Raw genomic sequence first — 23,213 nt, 5'->3', positions numbered from 1 at the left:
TCTCCTGTGATCCTGAGACTTGCTTTGCTGACATCCCTTCTGGCTCCAGATCCTGCTTGCTGTTCCACTACATTGATTACTGACTTCTGGCTTGGCTGACAATCCGTTCCGGTTACTGAACTTTGGCTATGTTTTGACTACATTTGTTCTTTTTACTTTTATTATTAAACAAGTGTGATTTAACTGTACTTCTGTCTTGGACTGATGACAGTGTGCTATGCATACAAGCTCATTATGCCTTTGTCTTGCAGGTCTTTTTTTTTTTTCATGTGGGTTTACAACCACTTTAACTGCCAATTGTGCGATCATGCAATGCTTTTTTCAAACAAATAGAGCTTTTTTTGGTGGTATTGTAGCCAGGGCCGCCATCAGCGAGTTACAGCCAATACACATGTACTGGACCCGAGCATCTGGAGAGGCCCGGCAACCAGGAAGTATGCAGGAGAGAGGAGCCGGAGGATAAATAGGGCAGGAGAGGCACCGTAGGCTAAGCACATACTAAGCACAGTAAGCTGGCAGGGCTGGGACTCGGGAGATGTTATGAGGGAGGGACTTAACAGCCTTTCAGTTGCTCATTGGCTCATCCGCCTCATGCTGACTCCTTAGCCAATAGGTACACAGGGTGCATTGTCCATCACTGCAGAGCCTCGTGCTTCCTGTGTTGGTGGGACGGAATTCCTCTGCAAAGAAGCTGCTGCAGAGATCAAGGTGAGTGAAAAAAAAAGTGTTTCCCTGAAGCTGCTAGAAGACGTACAAAATTTTGATACTGGGATGATGCCCGCAGCTGCAAGCATCAATCATTCCGGTATATATGATGTCTTGCGGGCATAAAGTGGTTAAAGGCTAATATTTTTTTTTTTTTTTTATGAACATAAAAAAGATGTTATACTTATCTCCTCTTTGGTGGTCCCCCTCCAGCACTGTCCACACTGTTAGGTTCAACTCTTAAATAAGTTGCTTTAAGTTTATATTGCTTTGTCAAATTATTGCTTCTATAAGAATAATGACACGGAGTCAGATATACCCTTTACTTCTTTCAAAGGCCTTTTATAGGCAGCTCTTACAAGCAGTAATCTTATCGGCATTACCAAATGAGGTTAAGGTACAAAAAGTTTATTATCAGCAATCACGTAATGATTATTCAGCAGTTCCAAATTCCATCTAGAGACAGATTGATAAATGAAAAGGCACAATTTATTTAAGTAGAACTCTAAGTCATTATTTCAACCCTATCAATTTCCCCCTTTGACATCATCCTCTCCCTCCCCCTGTGTCCTCATGAACAAGTTCTAGTCAGCTTTTCCTAGAGTACTATCCCTGACCGCGGGTTGTCAGAGGGGAAAATCCCATCCCTCTAGGTGTTGCTCACATCTTAAATTCAAGAAGAGGAGTTTATGGGAGATGGGTGATGTCAATTTACCTTAATAGCCCCTTTCTATTCTTTTTATCTTTTTCTGTATTCTGCGATATATGCATATATTGGTGACACAGAAAAAGATAAAAAGAATAGAAAGGGGCTATTAAGGTAAATTGACATCACCCATCTCCCATAAACTCCTCTTCTTGAATTTAAGATGTGAGCAACACCTAGAGGGATGGGATTTTCCCCTCTGACAACCCGCGGTCAGGGATAGTACTCTAGGAAAAGCTGACTAGAACTTGTTCATGAGGACACAGGGGGAGGGAGAGGATGATGTTGCTAACCAACTGAATATGCTAGTTGCCGTGGGAGACATACCATTAAAAATATCGTACCATTGTGGAGTTATGTCATGTTGTATCTGGGAGGATAGATGTACGAGTCTGCCTTTGTCTATTACAGCGGATATAAGATTATTCTGCAACGTGTGTTCAAGCGTTTCAATATACTGCCTCAAAATTTCTGATTGCTCCAGAACCTCTCTTAGTGGATCTAATGAAATAACAAAGGGTGTAGTATCAGTAAGATTGGATACTTTATAAATTGAGGAGAATACTTTCTCTGCATCTGGCTCGAAGAGGTATGTATCATTACCCCACTTTAGTAACTTTATATTCTTAATACACCCTGAAAAGGGAGCTGATCTATTTAATGCTGACATGGTATAGTTACTACCTGTAATAATACATATGTGCTGGGGTCCTATTTCAATAAATCTATTACTTTCATTCACCGGTGTTCTCTGGAGCCTGCATATACTAGTCTGATAGTTTAACAGGCAAGGTTCATACACCGGAGAACTTCTCCCACACACCATTCCTTTGTTCGTTCTTCCACATAGGCCAAGAAAATGAGTTCTTTCAACCCTATCAACACCTTCTTCTGTGTGCCTGTGTGCCTTCACAGCAAGCTGAGTGCTAAGGGGGCATCCTTAATGGGCTGTGTTTGTGTGTGTCCATAGATATAGTAAGCACCGGCAAGCCATCCCTGCTCCCTCCTCACAGGACTTTGCCTGACAAAAGCAGGAGCCGAGTAGTCCCACTGCCCTCAGTTTGTCCTTTGAGACTAGGAGTAGAACAGTGCTGGACTGGTGAAAGAATTCAGGTTCACGTCACAGGTCCCAGAAGGCTGCGGAACTATACAGGAAGAGCAGCGCGGCTCGCACATGCACAAAGCCGGGTGTGAAGCTGTAAGGAGTCACAGCTGGCTTCCCTTAGTAAATATGCCAGTGCTGGTTTCCCAAAGAGGGATGAAGAACCAGCCTGTTTAAGGACGGCGCTGGATCACTTAACAGGTAAGTGTCCTTTTATTAATATTCAGCAGCTACAGTATTTTCTCTGTAGGGTGAAGATCCTCTTTAAAGCGGAGCGCCGCCGAAAATTTTTTTTTAAAAAGTCAGCAGCTACAAATACTGCAGCTGCTGACTTTTAAAACATGGACACTTACCTGTCCAGGGCGCCCGCGATGTCGGCACCCGAGGCGGAACCGTCTCTCCGTCCTCGGGTGCTGCCGCCTCCATCTTCGGTAAGGGAATCAGGAAGTGAAGCCGTGCGGCTTCACTTCCCGGTTCCCTACTGCGCATGCGCGAGTCGCGCAGCGCAATACGGATGGTCCCTGCTGCCTCTGGGACCCGTGTGTTTCCCAGCAGGCAGCGGGGAGGGAGCAGGAAGTGGCGTAAATAACCGCAGATTCTGCGGCTATCTATGCCGGAAGTGAGTACAGATACCTGTAATATACAGGTATCTGTACTCCCCTCCCCCCTGAAAGGTGCCAACTGTGTCACCAGAGGGGGGGAGGAATCTGATGAGTGGAAGTTCCACTTTTGGGTGGAACTCCACTTTAAGTTCAACTTTCCAAGCATGTTTCAAGTTACACCCAAATGTAGGGTCTAGCATGCACAGCTGCCCCCCCCCCCCTTTACAGAATTAGGGGTTCTTCGCCATTTTAGATTGAAATCAGCACAGCTATGCATTGTTCCACTTGCAGTCGCATCATTCATTCACATATACAGTATCTTACAAAAGTGAGTACACCCCTCACATTTTTGTAAATATTTTATTCTATCTTTTCATGTTACAACACTGAAGAAATGACACTTTGCTACAATGTAAAGTAGTGAGTGTACAGCTTGTATAACAGTGTAAATTTGCTGTCTCCTCAAAATAACTCCACACACAGCCATTAATGTCTAAACCGCTGGCAACAAAAGTGAGTACACCCCTACGTGAAAATGTCCAAATTGGACCCAAAGTGTCAATATTTTGTGTGGCTACTATTATTTTCCAGCACTGCCTTAACCCTCTTGGGCATGGAGTTCACCAGAGCTTCACAGGTTGCCACTGGAGTCCTCTTCCACTCCTCCATGACGACATCACAGAGCTGGGGGATGTCCCCGGCCGTCTCTGCACTGAGGACCGAGCGATTGAACACCGCCGATGGCTCGGTTCTCTCAGCTCCCCGGTCTAAAGTCCGCTCTCTGCTGACGTCACTGCCATCAGTCCAGGCATCGTTCCATCACGACAATAAAGTCTGGATCTGCCAGGTGCCTGGACTGACACCCATCTCAGCGAGCCGCTGAGACGGCCGCTACCCACCCCTCCACAGCTCAGCGCTCCAGTGAGTGTGGGGGGGGGGCACAGCAGGAGAGATGCTGATTGACAGTTTGCAGCTCTCCGCTTGAGAATCGAGCCATCTGCGGCGTTCAATCGCTCGGTTCTCAGTGCAGAGGAGGTGGGGGACAGATGCAGCATCGGTCCACCTAGGTAAGTATGATTAGGGGAAAAAAGAGGAGCTTCAGTCAGTTCTGCAAAAACTGTAGCTGCAGGCTTTTCATAAACAGGCACTCACCTGTGCAGGGAACGAGCGCCGTCCTCACCCAGCCTGGTTTCTTTACCGGTCTTCGGGTCCCCGTCATGTTAACTGTGGGCAGCTGGCTGTGACTTCTTGCGGCTTAACATGCGCGAGCCGCGCTACGCTTTTGTGAGTGGTCCTGCAGCCTTCTGGGACCTATGACGTTTCCCAGAAGGTTGTGGACAGTGAGGGGGGAGAGGAGAACTTCTGGTGGATCCGCCACTTCAGGTCTGAAGTGAGATCGGGGTTCCTGTCAAAACCCATCCCCCCCTCCCCCCAAAAAAATGTATTCCAAATGTGTCTGAACAGGAAGGGGGAGGAAGAAGAGCGGAATTTTTCCTTTTGGGTGAAATTTCACTTTAAATAAACACAGGAACCTAGTGTGACTGTAACCTTTGGAAATTTCCTGAGCATGTTAGTGGGAATAAAACGTAGAATGAAATAAAAGAACTGGATGCATCCATGCACTGTTCCCATGTACTCTCAGTGGATTGCTGTTCATAGCCCTTGGAATGTTCTGCACATATTAGTGGAAATAATAAGTAGAATGAAATAAAAGAACTGAATACATCCATGCACTTTTTCCCATGTACTCTCAGTGCACTGCTGATCACAGCATTTGCTCTGCTCTTTTTTACACCCCTCCCCCTCCCCTGTACAGACAGCACACACACACACACACAGGGAAGACATGCAGTCTCATACATTGACAAGACTACAAATCCCAGAAGCCTTGTAAAGTAAGGGGCCGTCTGCAAACTATCGCTTTTCTTTGCCTAATAATATTTCTACCCTCCGTAAGCATACTTGAGTCTGCAATAGAAAGGAAAAGGAAGATAAAATGACAAGCGGTCGGTAGTGTGAAAGGTGGGCACAGAAGGAGTTACGGCGGGTGTAAGGTGTGGCAGTTGTGTGTGAAGGGTGTGGAGTCTTTGCAGACGGTCTCTAAGTTTGTTGTTGCTGCTGAATACATTTGTAACAATGAGCTGCAGCCGGGTGGACCCCCTTCTAGACAGGTAAGGGGCCCCGTGTGTGGAGGGAGCTGGGGCCCCAGGAGAAGGAGGGGTCTATAAATAATCCTTTCTCTAAGCTGGGGGAGGGGTTGTGTTTGTGTGGGACCTCTTCTCTGCTATGACTGGCAAGTGCTGGCCCATTGTCATTGATGTTATAAATAAAGCTTTCTTAGGCTCCATTCGCACTAGCAAAAAAAAAAAAAAAAATCTGCTAAAATGTATTAATTGCTAATGACACCTCAAACATGGCTAAGATGAGGCTCACTGTCCATTGAAGAAGCTATTTTGGCGGGTGTAGGGCAGCCCAGTCGATGAATAGGCTGCACTATGCTGTCGTGTGACAAATGCGCAAATAAAACACGAAAAAAATGTAGATAAGCGTATTGCGCAGATGTGATCGGGCCTTGGGCTAGCTTCACACTGTAGCCAGTCTGGGAACACGACCTGCGCTTATTAACCACTAAAGGACCAAGCCTCTTTCTGAGATTTGTTGTTTACAAGTTAAAGAGTTTTTTTTTTGCTAGAAAATTACTTAGAACCCACAAATATTATACATTTTTTTTTCTAACACCCTAGAGAATAAAATGGTGGTTGTTGCAATACTTTCTGTCACCGTATTTGCGCAGCAGTCTTACAGGCGCACTTTTTTTGGAAAAAATACACTTTTTTAAATTAAAAAATAAGACAACAGTACAGTTAGCCCAATTTTTTTTTTTATACTGTGAAAGATAACGTTACGCCAAGTAAATTGATACCCAACATGTCACACTTCAAAATTGCGCCCGCTCGTGGAATGGTGACAAACTTTTACCCTTAAAAATCTCCATAGGCGACGTTTAAAAAAAAATCTACAGGTTGCATGTTTTGAGTTACAGAGGAGGTCTAGGGCTAGAATTATTGCTCTCACTATGCCGATCACGGCGATACCTCACATGTGTGGTTTGAACACCATTTTCATATGTGGCGCTTCTACACGCGAGCTCGGCGGGACAGGGCGCGTTTTAAAACTTTTTTTTTTCTTATTTATTTTACTTTTCATTTTTTATTTTTACACTGTTCTTTTTTTAAAAAAAAATGGTGTCACTTTTATTCCTATTACAAGGAATGTAAACATCCCTTGTAATAGAAAAAAAAAGCATGACAGGACCTCAAAAAGACCTCAGATCTCATATTTACACTAAAATGCAATAAAAACAAAAAAAAAATTGTCATTTAAAAAAAAAAATGGCCCTTTTAAGAGCTATGGGTGGACGTGACGTTTTGACATCGCTTTCACCCTGCAATGATATTAGGCTGCAACTAACGATTATTGTCATAATCGATTAGTTGGCCGATTATTGTTTCGATTAATCGGTTAATAACCTTAAAAAAAAGTGTGGTGTATAATTTAGTTAATATGTAAAGTTTTAAAAAAAGGCAATTTATTCTTAAATATCTCTATGCAGTGGTGAATATAAGTAACCAACTATATGGTTAGGGAGCAACATATCTAATCCACTCTGAGAATAACAGACAGAAGAGATATTCTGTACATACTATTAGAGGAGATATACTGTATATACTATTAGAGGAGATATACTGTATATACTATTAGGAGAGATATACTGTATATACTATTAGGAGAGATATACTGTATATACTATTAGAGGAGAGATATACTGTATATACTATTAGAGGAGAGATATACTGTATATACTATTAGAGGAGAGATATACTGTATATACTATTAGAGGAGAGATATACTGTATATACTATTAAAAGAGATATACTGTATATACTATTAGAGGAGAGATATACTGTATATACTATTAAAGGGTGAATCTGGTAAATATCATCAGACTCAGAGATCTATTTTTTATTTAAAAAAACAAACAATGTCTTCCCCGACAAATGACAAAAAATGTCATTTTAAGAACGTTCGATCGATTTTCTAATTGTTAGTGGGGTCAAAATCGAATTGTCAAAGGATCTGCGGGAAAAGGTAGTTGAACTGTAAAAAAAACAGGAAAGGGATATAGAAAGATATCCAAGGAATTGAGAATGCCAATCAGCAGTGTTCAAACTCTAATCAAGAAGTGGAAAATGAGGGGTTCTGTTGAAACCAAACCACGGTCAGGTAGACCAACTAAATGTATTTATTTATTTAATTTATTTACAGTAGAGATTATTTGCTCTATTTGTACTATAAAGAGCTCATTTTAGTTCTTTTTTTAACCCCATTATGTTACTGGCCGATTAATCGATTATGAAAATAGTAATCGATTAATTTCATAATCGATTAGTTGTCGATTAATCGATTAGTTGTTTCAGCCCTAAATGATATAGAGACAGGTGGGGGCCATCTTCCCCTCACTTGTCTCCATACCTACCAGGACACAGGACCCGATCGCCTTCACCGCTACCGACGGCCCCGGTAAGCGGCGGAGGGCACTGGAGTGCGGCAGAAGGGGGGGCCCCCTCTGCCGCCGACGATAAAAGTGACATCGCTGCGAATCCGCAGCAGAGACCACTTTTATCTTGAAAAAGGGAACGTTGAAGCGGACTTTATAGATACCAGAAAAGAAATACAAAATATTATTAGAAAACTAATTAATTTATTAAACATAGTAGAGCTGCACGATTCTGGCTAAAATGAGAATCACAATTTTTTTGCTTAGAGGATAGATCACGATTCTCTCGCGATTCTCACAGCATAATATCATCTTTTACATTAAAACAAAAAAAAATTGTGCTAACTTTACTGTTTCGTTTTTTTTTTATTTATTGAAGTGTATTTTTTCCCAAAAAAATGCATTTGAAATACCGCTGGGCAAATACAGTGTGACATAAAATATTGCAGCAATTGCCATTTTATTCCCTAGGGTCTCTGCTTATATAATGTTTGGGGGTTCCAAGTAATTTTTTAGCAAAAAATATTGATTTTAACTTAAGAAGTGTCAGAAAAAGATGTAGACTTTTTAAGTGGTTAAACTTCCTGCATTTACACTTTGTTTAAAATTTGGCAGATTGCTGGGATTATTTGTTTACACAGAGAAGTTTATCCCTTTGAGCTAAGAAGGAAGTTAGTTACAATGTTTCAAGTTCTAAACTTGGCAGACTGCCCCGATGCTTTCTTTTGACAGTTTAGTGAGCAGATAATCTCTCCACTTGTTTATATGAAAGAATCTGCAAACTCAGCAGGACAGATCGTCAGAGGGGGTGAATCGAGATCACAATTTTTTTAACGATTAATTGTGCAGCTCTAAAACATGATATAAAAAAATTGACAATACAACATTAAAAACAAATGGTATTGGTAAGCCTGGCTTATTCAATTGGAAGCCAATACCAATTGTTTTTAATGTTGTATTTTCAATTTTTTTATATCTATGTTTAATAAATTAATTATTTTTCTAATAATATTTTGTATTCCTTTTCTGGTGCCTATAAAGTCCTCTCCAACGTTCCCCTTTTCTTATTAGCAGTTTCCTATGGATGTGGTACCCCCTTGGCCCTTTCTTTATATACACTTTTATCTTGAAGCGGAACCGCCCGCTGAAGAAGAGGATACCGGGGTTATGGCAGCTAGCTACTGCCATAACAATGATACTGCTCTTCAAAGTACCGATGTATAACGACGGTGGGAGGTCCGGAAGTGGTTAATAACATCAATTCCTAATGGCACTCTACGCATCAAAAAAATGCAACGTTTTTGGGTGCGCAAAAGTGCTCAGTGCAACAGAACTGTATGGTTCCGTGTAGCTGTGTTTTTGATAAAAGTGCCTTAATCCCCCTACGTTTCCTGCAGCTACAGCAGCATTCAAGTGAATGGGCTGCTGTGCCCATGCAAATGTGACCGCACGAATCCGCAACAGTGTGGACCTAGCCTGTGTCTACATTCATACCGTGATGCACAATGGCAGGTGTTATGTTTATGCTACACACATAGGGAAACCTATTCATTTCAATGGGATGCTCTATGCACAACAAACAGGCCAAAGTAGCTCATGTAGCTTTTTGAGCTTTGCACGTCTTTCCACATGGAAAAACATGTCTGATTGATTGCTATGTTTGGGGTGCTATTAACCATGAATGGCACTGCAAGCACAACATGCGTTTTTTGTTCATTTTGTAAGCATGCAATTTTTACGTTAACAAGAGGCTCAGGGGTGAACAGGTCCTACAGTAAATCCCCCAAATGTGGGAAGCCACAAAGGACACCATTGATAACACCAAGATGGCAATTGGATATGCAGTAATTCCAAGACGTTCATGTCAGTGTTGACACGAATGGCCACATTGTGTATGTTTACTATGGAGGAAGTAGACCCCTTCACTGTAGGCACCTTCTGTATATTGGAGGAGACTAGAGTTGCCACCTTTTCTTCAAGTCAAATCTGAACACTTTATCGGCACACAGCAATTTATTTATTTTTTTATAGTATAAACTATACATGTATTTTGTTGCTATGAAATAACATTTCTAATCCTATGAAGTTAATAACAAGAGTCCACCTTTTTTATATCTGAACTCGCAGAGTTCCCTTTCACTGTAAGGGGGGACTCTACAGACTCTGCTTTAAGGTAGAACTCTGGAGACTCTAACATAAGGGATGCTCTGGGAACCCTGATTTAAGGGGGAACACTGATGTACGGAGAGGACTCTGATGTTAAGGGGAACACCATGGCCTCCGGTTTAAAGGGGAACTCTGATGTAAGGGGTTGCTCTGAGAACCCTGATTTACCTTAGTGTACTCACTTAGAGGAAGGAGAGAGAACGGGAAAGACTTCAAATCCCAGACAAGGATAGATTGTGAGCTCACTCACCCCTTGGCAGTCAGCACCTCTCATCCAGATGTATCTGTGGCTGCTGGACTTCAAATTTCTGGCCCCCACGTTCCTTTTCTGAGGCACAGCGTTTAGGGGATTGGAGTGTGGGCAGACACAGAGGAATAGGGGCAGGAGCAAGAGGTGCAGATCGAGCCCTCTCTCCTCTCCCTTCTGTGTGTGTGTGTGTGGGGAGGGGTTGTTAGTGATGGCTTTGGGCAGTGTGAAAGAGAGTGTGACAGACACTCTCAGCTCAGACAATTGCAGCCAGCACCCCTGCTAGGAAGCCGTAGTCCGGTCTGAATTATGTGTCCAGGTTTCAGGCAGTCTAAAACCTGGACGCATGATTCCAAACCCGAACTGTCCGGGTAAATCCCGGACAGGTGACAACCCTAGAAGAGAATATTACCTGGAAAAGGTTTAGGGCCTATAAACACCTATGCATTCTTTTCCTTCGAATGCATTTTCAATTGAAATCAATAGATTTTTTAATGTGCAATGCAATTTGTATTGAATTTGTGTTGTGGTGTCATGATGTACGTAGCGGCATGTGTTGGCATGCTTCCTCAAGCGGAAGCAACCTTCTATTCTTTATCTTTATAGCCAAGGAAGCTGCCATTTTGGCTTATGTTTATTCAGCAGCTGCACATTGGATCAGCTATGACAGTTCGACTGAGCTCATAGAGAAATTACCCGCAAATGATCGGCCCTGGACACAGGCAGTCTGCATCCAGGACCAATCATTTGTGGGTAATTGCTCTATGATCGATTACATGAGCTGTCAGACTCTCATTGCTCTCATTAGGGCTGCAGCCCACAGCTGATCACTGGGAACCCCTGCTGGGTCTCCTACGTGTAATTGCTAACAGCCCCATTGGCAGGTGTGAAGGGGGCCTTAAAATAGAACTAAAGGCAAACTTTTTTTTTCATTTTTGGATAAAATGAGGGGAGAATTATAACCCCTGTCAGTTTTTTTTCCCCATATATGTCACATTTGGGAGATTTCCCTTCACTTCCTGCCTTATAGCCAAAATAGGAAATAAGAAGAAAACCCTCTAAAGCAGCAGTCCCCAATGTTTTTGGCATCGGGGACTGGATTTGTGGCAGAAAGTTGGAAATTTTAGCAGACATGTTATGTTCATCTGTGAGGTCACACAGAGAAATTAGTGACATGTAACAAGATTTTCCAGACACCTGTCTCTAACGCACACCCACACAGTCCCTTTGAACCCAGGAAGTGTAGGCAAAATGTTCTGCAAACTGAATAGCTAGTGCAGGGAAGTAAGAAACCGTCAATGTTGCTGCCTATAGTTTTAAGATGTGTTAAGCAGATAAGATTTGTAAATGATGAACCACAAAGCTACATGAAACTCTTAAGAGTAATGCCGCATACACACGATCGGAAATGCCGCCAGCAAAACTCCGATGAGAGCTTTTTGTCAGAAAATGCGACCGTGTGTATGCTCCATCGGTCTTTTGTTGGCGGAATTCCAGCCAACAAAAGATTGAGAGCATGTTCTCTATTTTTCGGTTGGGAAAATGCGTTCGTCTGTATGCAATTCGGACACGCAAAAAAATCACGCATGCTTGGAAACAATTTGACGCATGCTCGGAAACATTGAACTTAATTTCCTCGGCTCGTCGTAGTGTTGTACGTCACCGCGTTCTTGACGGTCGAAAGTTCAGAGAACTTTTGTGTGACCATGTGTATGCAAGGCAAGCTTGAGCGGAATTCCGTCAGAAAAACCATCCAAGTTTTTTTTGACGGAAATTCCGATCGTGTGTACGCGGCATAAGAACAACTTAAAGGGGAGAATGTTTTAAGAGTAAACTTTTTGTAAAAGGAAATGCACTGGCGTGTAACTAAATTTTGAATATAAATAACCTGCCAACGCCTATAGAGACATGCTTGACTTCCTGGCATTAGTCGGGGTTGGGTGTCTCTTGCTGGTGAGAATACAATTTTTTTGTTTTCCTGAAGTCTTTTGTCTGGCATTAAAACTAGTATTCCAAAACCACATTGAGCATTCTGCTGCTACACCCCCTTTATATCGGTGTCCACAGTCCCCATTTACATCACGTTATAGTGCCCCTTTACAGCACAGTCCCTTTCAGTGCCCCTTTACAGTGTAGTCCCATTTACATTAATGTAACAGAGACTGCACTGTAAAGGGGACACTGTGATATAAAGGGAACTGCACTGTAAAGGGGCCCTGTGATATAAAGGGGACTGCACTGTAAAGGGGCACTGTAATTATTACAATCCAGTCCCTTTTATATCACAGTGCCCCTTTACATTACAGTGCCCCCAGCAATCACAGCCCCTCATCACAGTGCCCCTTGCAGCCATGTCCCCCCTTCCTCTCTAACATCACACTGCCCCACTCCAATCTAAATCTCTGCCTCCCCTTCACAGTCCTATCTTTGGCAGGGTAGAGGCAATTTTCAGTCCATGTGTCCTTTCCTGGGTCTCCCTCCCTGCTGATTATGTCATCCTATCAGCAGGGCAGGGGGCAGTAGGAACTGCAGGTCTGGATGGAGGGCCGGAGCTACCCAACTTATCATGTTAATAAAAGAGTAATTCCCTGGTTGCTAATATGAAAAGACTCCTGCTCTCTGTGCAGATCTTCAGCTGCTCCTGCCCCGTCGCTGATGTCAACCTATCAGCAAGGCAGGGGGCGGGAGCAGGAGCAGCTGGATATCTTCACAAAAAGTGGCAGAGGACACAGACTGACTGGCTTGGCCGGACAGCAGGAGGTGAGCAGCGACCACGGTCTGTAATAGTGCTGCTTGGACCGCGGTCCAAAATTTTGAATTTTCTTTTTACTTTAATGTTTGAAGATAATGGTAAACAGGACAAATAGAGAGGATGAGTCTCCCGAACGGGCACAGACAGGTGCTAACAGGTGTTCTAATCCCTTTCCATTCTATCCAAAACTAAAAAGTTTTGCCCTTAGTTGTACTTTGAAGCATAGATAAAGAACAAGTCTGAAAACTTAGTAAACATATTTTTTGAGGTTGTGAAATTTTGTCCAGACATCGAGGCAAGATGCCAAGGATATCACCAAACATCAGAAGCTATTAAAAGGGCCAACACTCTGCGAGGCTCATCTTCAAGGACACATCTGACGTACATAGACATTAATTTAGTATGTTTTAGGACTGGATGAATATGAAGTATTCAGTAGTAATGACTAATAATGTTGTGGTTGGATTTTTATCATGATATGCAGAGACTATAAAACCTATATCTTAGTTGGATTTAGGGGTCCTTTCCTTTGGCTAGTAGGCTGTGCATAGGGAAATTTAGGATGAATGTTACTGAATCACCTGGTCACCCACCCTTTAATAACAAGATACTAGTCGGCTATTTTTTAGGTATTCTCATTATAAGTCTAATAGAGATATTTACAGTACAGGGGCGGACTGACCATTCCGGCACTCGGGCAGTGCCCGAGGGCCCCATGCCACTAAGGGACCCCATGCCACTAAGGGGCCCCATCAGGGTTGCCAACCTCAATAAAATCAGGGACAGTATGTAAAAATCTGTGTTTTAAAAAAAATCCCAAGATTATAGCTGCCCCGCCTCTCCAGTACCTTTTCAGTGTGTGTGTGTGTGTGTGTGTATACTGTGTGTGTATATTGTGTGTGTATACTGTGTGGCCCCATAATCTATTGCCTGGGGGCCCCATAATCTCCTATTGCCCGGGGGCCCCATAATCTTCTATTGCCCGGGGGCCCCATGAGTTGTCAGTCCGCCCCTGTTACAGTATGTCTGAAACTTGGATTAACGTGAGGAGAAATACCGCAGAGTCATTGTCTCTTGACTGAAGGACTATTGTCAGAAACATTACCAGACTTTGACACCTTATCTCTGAAATTCAGGAGCCGCAAAGAGCGCTCAGCACCCTGCCATCCTTATCTTGGAAAATGCATCTGACATAAATGGACATCTATGGAACTGATGTAATATTAACTATGCGATGACTATGTTGTATAACTAGTTGTAAGAACCAAGAGTGACATGATTTGCTTATTATCTTGATCTTAGAGTGCATAAAAGGCATATGGTTCCCGGTGTGTTAGGTGGTTATTTTACTGTCGTCGTCCCCCCACACGTGTGTACAGTGTGTGTCTAATAAATCCTTTGATTTGGACCTACTTCTAGACTGTTGCTGCTTGTTCTGTGAAAGATCCCTACTGAGTTGACACCCCCGCCAAATGTATGTCTACCGTGTGCTTAATAAAAGCTTAAAAGGTAACTCATTGGCGAAAAATAGCAAATGAAAAAATAATATAGCGTATAAAATTGTGACACCAGTCATATTGTAATTGAATGTTATCAAAAATGACCTTTCCTTTTCAACCTGCAGTGCTGTAATTTTCTGTAAAATGCAATGCGATATGGATATTTGGAGGCGTTCTGTACACAGATGAGAACTGGAACAGGTGCATCCAAGCTATTACCTCCTATGTAATGCCTGGTAAGCCTCAAGAACACAGCATTTAGCCTGGGAAGGTGGTGCCTTGGAAGTCGGCTAAAACGTTGTTTTATTATTGCAGGTGAACAACAGTCAAAAACGCTAACGTGTTTCAACCATCAGGCCTTAATCATGGCTGCGATTAAGGCATGATAGCCAAAATGCAGGTGAACAACACATTTTGGCCATCAGGCCTTAATCATGGCTCATAAGTAACCATTTGCAAACCACACTTTAGCACTTTTACTGCTACAGGGCGGCCGTGCTGCGCAGGATCACGTATATATATACCTGATCCTGTATTTCTGGGTATCGGGTGCAAGCACGCGCCGCCTGAGGCTCGCTTTCACTGTGATTCTACACAGCAGGAGCTGATCAGCGGACCAATGTCCGCTGGCACCCGCTGATCGTTCAGGACACAGGCAGAAAACAAGTCAGATTGCCATTCTGTCAGGAGGGGAGACATGGATCCTGTGTTGCTCGACCGCGCAATTGCCAGTTAAGGTAACAGTGCCGTATCACAAAAAATGGCTTGGTCATGGGAGGGGGGGGTAAATCTTCCGGAGGTCAAATGAGAAGTATGGGAATTTTTTTCCCCTTATTCGTGCTTACCTAGGTGGATGCAGCATAGGACTGATGCTGCAGCTGTCCCCCGCCGCCTCTGCACTGAGAACCGAGCCACCGAACACCGCCCATGGCCCGGTTCTCACAGCTCCCCGAGCGGAGAAATGCTACCTGTCAGTCAGCAGCTCTCCTGCTCTGCTCCTCCACGCTCATTGGAGTGCTGAGCTGTGGAGGGGCGGGGAGCGGCCATCTCAGTGGCTCGCTGAGAAGCTAAGACGGCTATCAGTCCAAGCACCTGGTGGATCCAGATTTCCAGAGTCTGGACTGATTCCAGTGATGTCAGCAGAGAGTGGACTTCAGACTGCTCTCTGCTCAAAATGGGTCACAGGAGTGCAAAACGAATTGTATTCCTGTGACCCATAGGAGAAGTCCAACCAAACGAGCTCAGGCTGGACTTCTCCTTTAAGGCCTGATGGCTGGAACATGTTGGCTTTTTTTACTGTTGTTCACCTGCAATAATAAAACATTGTTTTAACTGACTTTCATGGCACCAGCCTCTCTCCTTTTTTACATATTCCGGTGTACAGAACCCCCCTAGATATATAATTTCCTGCTTGTTTGATAGGCTCACTTATTTTCTGAGAAGCCTGCACAGATACAAGTATGTTTTTTCCCCTGCAACAAAAATGTCATTTTTGGTGAAATATTTTAAAGGGAAAGCACATCTAAAGGGATGCAGACCCTGCCACTTTCCTGCAATTGCAATAGCTGAGTGATAAGTATAAAGTCACTCCCATACAGTCACTCCCATACAGCTTTACTCTGCACATGGAGAAAGACAGGAAATGCTATTTCTTCGCTATTTCTTCAGAATACCAGAAGGTAAGAATCTGCAACAAAGTTTGTTCAAATCCTTGCAATGTACATTGATCACCCAGAGGGGAATTATTTTTTCTCAACAAAAGTGGAGGTACTCTTTAACTACTTGCTGCCCACTCACAGTATTTTTACTGCGAGCGAGTATTGCCTTTCTGCTGGTTTACAGGCTGGGACTGCTTGCAGCTGGCTAAGGAGGTTATGGCCCAATGACAGGGATGTCTATAGGGTAAGGACTATGTAAAGATTTGCCAAACGTGGATTATATCCTATTCACTATCCGCTATGTACATCCCAAAGCTTGAGACCAATGCACTTATCAGTAGCCGTTAATATTTAAAGTGGTTCTATAGGCAGAAGGTTTTTTAACTCTTTTGCATTCAAAAAAATCTTTTGTGTGCAGCCATAGTCTGAGACTATGGCATTTACAAGTGGCCATAATTATTTGCTGATATAGCACTAAAATTGAAATGGAGCTTGTCCTCTGCCTGTAAGGTGAGGTTCTTTTGATTTCTAGCGCTATCCTAGTTAAAGGAGTTGTAAAGGTTGGTGTTTTAAAAACAACAAAAAAAACAAACCTGTCATACTTACTCTGTGCAGTTGCTTTTGCACAGAGTGGCCCCGATCCTCCTCTTCTGGGGTCCCTCAGCGGCACTCCTGGCTCCTCCTTTTCTCAAGTGCCTCGTCGGAGAAGCGTTCTCCCTCGGGACACCCGTCTGGGCGCGCTTCCGTGTCCTGCTACTTCGTCTATTGACACAGACAGCAGGACTTGGCCCTGCCCAGCGTCCTGCATCATTGGATTTGATTGACAACAGGGGGAGCCAATGGCTGCGCTGCTATCAATCTAGCCAATCAGGACCCGGGACACCGGCTAGAGCTGGTGTTCTTGTCCCCGGCACGAGTAAGAGAGGGTTCAGGTAAGTAAAACGGGGCATTGTGGGGCTGCCGCATTGCAAGAGGTTTTTCACCTCAATGAATAGAATGCATTAAGGTGAAAAACCACAAGGGGTTACAACCCCTTTATGTTAACCATATTTACCCTAGTGCCAGTGCTGCCTATCAGAGCCCACCAGTGCCACCTCATCAGTACCCATCAATGCCACCTATCAATGCCCATGAGTACAGCATCATCAGTGAAGGAGAAAAATTACCAGTTTGCAAAAACAAATTATGAAAAATCTTTTTTTTAAATAAAAATTCGGTCTTTTTTCATTTGTTTAGTAAAAAATAGAAAACCCCAGTGGTGATTAAATACCAGCAAAAGAAAGCTCTATTTGTGTGAAAAAATGATACCGCTGTGGTCCCAATATGGGACATTTTTTAATGGTTAACCCCTTTTGGGATTTCCATGTTAATCTTTGTTCTAACTTAGCATTACGTTCTCAGTACACCACCTTTTATTCCTTTAGGTGAATTGGTAATAATTTATTCTCCTCCTATGTATCAGGAAGAATACCGCAAATGTTTTTTTGAGGCTGGGCAATGTACCGGTACATCGCCGGCTTGCTTCTGGGTTGGTGGCGACTGCCCCCTGTGGACCCATGCTGTGATTTGAAATAGCACGGGTTTAGCAGCTGATTTCAACCAATGACTTTGGCTGAAGTCAGCTGATCGCTACAGCCAATCACACACACAGAGGTTTGTGTTTACAAAAACACAGAACTCTGTGTTCTATGTAGGGATGAGCCGAACACCCCCCGTTCGGTTCGCACCAGAACTTGCGAACAGGCAAAAAATTTGTTCAAACACGCGAACACCGTTAAAGTCTATGGGACACGAACATGAATAATCAAAAGTGCTAATTTTAAAGGCTTATATGCAAGTTATTGTCATAAAAAGTGTTTGGGGACCCGGGTCCTGCCCCAGGGGACATGTATCAATGCAAAAAAAAGTTTTAAAAACGGACGTTTTTTCAGAAGCAGTTATTTTAATAATGCTTAAAGTGAAACAATAAAAGTGTAATATCCCTTTAAATTTTGTACCTGGGGGGTGTCTATAGTATGCCTGTAAAGGGGCGCATGTTTCCCGTGTTTAGAACAGTCTGACAGCAAAATGACATTTCAAAGAAAAAAAAAGTCATTTAAAACTACTCGCGGCTATTAATGAATTGCCGGTCCGACAATACACATAAAAGTTCATTGATAAAAACGGCATGGGAATTCCCCACAGGGGAACCCCGAACCAAAAAAAAAAAAATGACGGGGGGGTCCCCCTAAATTCCATACCAGGCCCTTCAGGTCTGGTATGGATATTAAGGGGAACCCCGGTCAAAATTGAAAAAAAAAATGATGTGGGGTCCCCCTCAAAATCTATACCAGACCCTTCAAGTCTGGTATGGATTTTAAGGGGAACCCCGCACCAAAAAAAAAAAAAAAAAAAAATCCATACCAGACCCTTATCCGAGCACGCAACCTGGCAGGCCGCAGGAAAAGACGGGGGGGACGAGAGAGCGCCCCTCCCCCTCCTGAACCGTACCAGGCCACATGCCCTCAACATTGGGAGGGTGCTTTGGGGTAGCCCCCCAAAACACCTTGTCCCCATGTTGATGGGGACAAGGGCCTCATCCCCACAACCCTTGCCCGGTGGTTGTGGGGGTGTGTGGGCGGGGGGCTTATCGGAATCTGGAAACCCCCTTTAACAAGAGGACCCCAGATCCCGGCCCTCCCCCTGTGTGAAATGGTAAGGGGGTACAAAACTACCCCTACCATTTCACAAAAAAACTGTCAATTCCTTTATTTAAATGCTTCTTCTATCTTCTATCTTCCTTCAGTTTCTTCCTCCATCTTCTTCTTTTGGTTCTTTTGGTTCTTCCTCCGGTGTTCTCGTCCGTCTTCTCAGAAGCGTCACTCAGCGGGAGCCTTCCTCCATGCCATCATGGATGCGGAGCGGCCCGAGGAGAAGAAGGGAAGAAGACGCCGACGCCGCGGAGGAAGATGCCAGACGAGAACACTGGAGGAAGAACCAGAAGAAGAAGATGGAGGAAGAAACCGAAGGAAGATAGAAGAAAGAAGATAGAAGAAAGAAGAAGCATTTAAATAAAGGAAATGTCAAAAACTGTCTCTTGTCATTTTTGACAGTTTTTTTTTGTAAAATGGTAGGGGTACTTTTGTACCCCCTTACCATTTCACACAGGGGGGAGGGCCGGGATCTGGGGGTCCCCTTGTTAAAGGGGGCTTCCAGATTCCGATAAGCCCCCCCGCCCACAGACCACCGGGCAAGGGTTGTGGGGATGAGGCCCTTGTCCCCATCAACATGGGGACAAGGTGTTTTGGGGGGCTACCCCAAAGCACCCTCCCAATGTTGAGGGCATGTGGCCTAGTACGGTTCAGGAGGGGGGGCCGCTCTCTCATTCCCCCCCTCTTTTCCTGTGGCCTGCCAAGTTGCGTACTCGGATAAGGGTCTGGTATGGATTTTTGGGGGGACCCCACGCCATTTTTAAAAAAAAATTTGGCGCGGTGTTCCCCTTAAAATCCATACCAGACCTGAAGGGCCTGGTATGGAATTTAGGGGGACCCCCCACGTAATTTTTTAAAAAAATTTTGAGTTTAAGATTGAGAACTACTTCTTTTTATTTGGTGTTCTGTAGGGTATGGGAAAAATGCGAGTGCAACCGCAAATTGAACTTAGACCATTCTTTAAGCTGGATACACACTATACAATTTTCTTTAGATTTTTTCCTTTTAGATTTGCCAAAACCATATAATATGAGATGTTAACATCTTGACAGGCCACCCAATACTCCCTCCTCTCCCTCCGCTAGTTTTCCTCTCCCTTTTATCGTTTTTTTCCGTTCCACCTCAAGCCCTATTATCTCCGATACCGAAGCCGGAACAACCAGAGTCTTTCCCCTAGCGCCTTACTCTCGAGACCTGCCAGCTGACGTTAGTTTGTTTGTATTATATAATGCTGAAATCGTACAACTGTTTGTTTTTTTTGTTTTTTGCTTGCAAGTCTTTGCCTAATGCGCCTGATGCCATACACATTGTAATAATTGTAAAAGGAAAGGGAGAAAATGTTAAAGCCTTTCTGAGCCAAGTGTAATGTGTTATATATAGTGGCAGCATTCATAAAAAGGGGACCTAACCAGCTACAGGAAATCATAAATTACTGCCAAAGCCATTGAGAGCAGATGGTGCGATTTTCTTTCCTGCAACCACAGGTGTTGATGGGGAATCCCTGCTGCTATTATGTTCTCCTGCCAGGGTGGAGGTGTTGGGATCTCGGGGAGCCGTCCTTGCCAGGAAAACAGTGTTAATTCCTAGTGGCTATAGTCACTAGAAATAATCGCACGCTGAAAATCTGACATGCTGGTTGTACCCAAGCCAATCGATGGATTGACTTGAGTACACTCTGGTTGCCTATAGATGGTTTAAATATCAGCCAGTCCCTGCTGGACCAGCCAAGATTCGAACCATCTATGGCCAGCTTAAAGCGGAGTTCCACCCAAAAATACAACTTCCGCTTTAAGGGAAGGTGACCCCCTGACATGCCACATTTGGCATGTCATTTTTTTGGGGGGAGCGGAAACCTTCTTTTTAGAGGATTTCCGCTCCTATTTCCTCCCGGGCCTCCGCGGCGCCGGAAAGGGAGATCACTTCCCCCCCCCCTCCCTCTCGGAAATAATCTGGGACACGTCACAGGTCCCAGATGATTGCCCGGCCAGTTGCAGCACGGCTCACGCATGCGCAGTGTGTGCCGAGCTGTGAAGCCACAGTGGGGCGCCTACAGTGACAATGCCGGCACCGCAGAAAGGAGGGGGAGACGACTGGGGCTTCGCTCCCCCGCATTGCTGGACCGTGGGACAGGTAAGTGTCTGATTATTAAAAGTCAGCAGATGTAGTATTTGTAGCTGCTGACTTTTATTTTATTTTTTTTAATTGGAACTCCGTTCTAAGGGCGGTGCAATGAATTAAGACCCATCACACTGTTTTTTACTTTTTTATTTTTTATTTTTATTAAAGTGTCAGAAAATGAGAGTTCGATCCACTTTTTGCACTGCAGCATGTTGTGGTGACGTGGTGCAGTGAGTTGCGCTGCGTGAAAATGTATACATACTGCCTTTTTTAAGCAGAGTGCACCACTGAACATTGTTTTGTATGTACCCTTGGAATGAGCCTGTGCTGATCCATGCAGATTGAAGTGGATATGAGCTTATGTTTACACTGAATGCAGCCTTTTTGTTAGTTAATCTCCATTTTATATTTAAAATGGAACTAAAGTGTAAAATCAACAAACTGCAAGAAGACAGGAAGAAGAGAAAAGCTATGACTTTTCTGCAATGTAACAAATGTTCCTCCCTAATTGCAGTCATCTTTACAAGGTACACTGAGATGTGCATGCACAACTCAGGGTACATTTTCAGCTTAGTCCCTGTGTGCTGGGATAAATACATAAGCAGCAAGAGTCGCTTCATCCTGCATCATCCATATAAGACTGCCAAAGACCCGGCACCTGGAAGATGCTAGCGCCAGCGAGGGACATTGGATTGTTGGCGCAGCGGTGAATATATGCAGTTTTAGTTCTGCTTTAACCTCTATACAGTACATTACTATTTGTATAACTTGTTTTTCTTGTTGTATGTGCATGCAACTGACACAGTCTAGGTTAACGGGTATTTCAAGCTGGAGTATGTCTGATTGTGATGGAAACCACATCACGACATCTAACTGTCTTTCCTTCTGTTGTCTTCAATTGTCTTGTGTAACTAAGGACTCCCTCACTGCCTATATAATGGTCACCCATTCTTCAATAAAGCAGAATGGCTTTATACACATCTTAGTGTATGTGTCTATTCTCTTGCAATTGCAATATTGTTATCATAATTTGGGTCCATTGATTAACGTTATCTTGAGGAAATCACAAACAGTATTAACGCAACTCATCAGACATGCTGTAAATGAGCCCTAAGGGGTCAGTCTGTTCAAAAGTGTTGTTTTAGAGTGCAACTAAAGCCAAGTACAAAAATTTAATATATTGCAGCTAACCAGTCCTCAGATGTGGTGGCTGAATTCATTTTATTTTTCGTAGCCTTTTTTTCTTTATTTTTTCCTGGTGTTCCTGCTGTAATAATATGCCCAAACCATTGTGACTCCATTTTGTTATGCTTCGCCATTCTAGTTTATATATATATGTGTGTGTGTGTGTGTGTATATATGTATGTATATATATATATATATATATATATATATATATATATATAATATATAGATTGTGGTTTGGTTTGTCCTTCCCTGTTCTGTAGGCCATGGGACAAGATGTATGACTTATACTCATAACCAGATGGTCTGTTGACTCTTGTGAACTCATGATAAATGTATCTTAAGGGTCAAGACTTGTATAACCACATATTTTATACAAATGCATAATTTACTAACCACTCCCCTTTCCCCTCTCATTTGATTTGTAAGTTGAACTATATATAAGCTGTATACGCACCTAATAAAGGCAGACATCTTTTGAACTCACATCTTGTTTCATGTGTTCATTGAGGTGTCTCACGGTACCGGGAGCATCGGTGGTCTGCTGTTTTAACCCATTGGGTGGTTCGTCATGTACCTGAATTCCTTTCACCTGCTAGTAACACATTTTGGGGTTGATTTACTAAAACTGGACAGTGCAAAATCTGGTGCAGCTGTGCATGGTAGCCAATTGGCTTCTAACTTCAGTTTGTTCAACTAAGCTTTAACAAAAAACCTGAAAAGCTGATTGGTTTCTATGCAGAGCTGCATCAGATTGTGCACTCCCCAGTTTTAATAAATCAACCCCTTTGTGTTCTAGGGTGAAAACACTCACTCACTTTCCTGTATCTATGGAGGAGCAGCGCTGTCACCCTAAAAGAGAAAATGTGTTGGAAGAGTATGTTCCATCTCCTTCTCTCCAAAAAAGGTGGTGATATGGGGGGAGGAGGTGTTCTGTAGTCCACAGTGGAGGACTGGGAAAGCCTAATGTCACTATAGAGTTCACAAAACAGCACTGGATTTCTGTTATTGATGTAGTTATCAAACAGATATAACAATTGTTTTCCTTCTGCTTAGCAGCACAAGGGTCGCTGATTCAAATCCCAACCACGACACTACCTGCCTGGAGTTAGCATGTGCTCCCTGTGCCTGTGTGGGTTAATTGGATCCTGTCTAAATTGGCCCTAATGTATGTGCAGTTAGAGCCCTTTCACACTGGGGCGGTGCGGGCGCCGGCGGTAAAACA

The 23,213-nt window shown here is 43.5% G+C and overlaps 1 protein-coding gene across 3 annotated transcripts in view; it reads left to right on the top strand.

The window, feature by feature from the left end:
* Window positions 1-4,828: 4,828 nt before the first annotated feature.
* AMN1 (antagonist of mitotic exit network 1 homolog) overlaps window positions 4,829-23,213 on the top strand; it is a 279,533-nt gene continuing 261,148 nt past the window's right edge. For 2 of the 3 annotated variants that reach the window (XM_073621864.1, XM_073621863.1), the window contains exon 1: window positions 4,829-5,010. In XM_073621864.1, coding sequence (XP_073477965.1) covers window positions 4,844-5,010 — 167 coding nt within the window. In that variant the 5' untranslated portion in view covers window positions 4,829-4,843. Of the gene's footprint in view, window positions 5,011-5,152; window positions 5,287-23,213 lie in introns of those variants that run through there. The other variant, XM_073621865.1, reaches the window with a different exon arrangement.

The sequence above is a fragment of the Aquarana catesbeiana genome, linkage group LG03, assembly GCF_042186555.1.
Source record: "Aquarana catesbeiana isolate 2022-GZ linkage group LG03, ASM4218655v1, whole genome shotgun sequence".
Lineage (NCBI taxonomy): Eukaryota > Metazoa > Chordata > Amphibia > Anura > Ranidae > Aquarana > Aquarana catesbeiana.
This window is presented reverse-complemented; position numbering and strand designations above follow the sequence as displayed.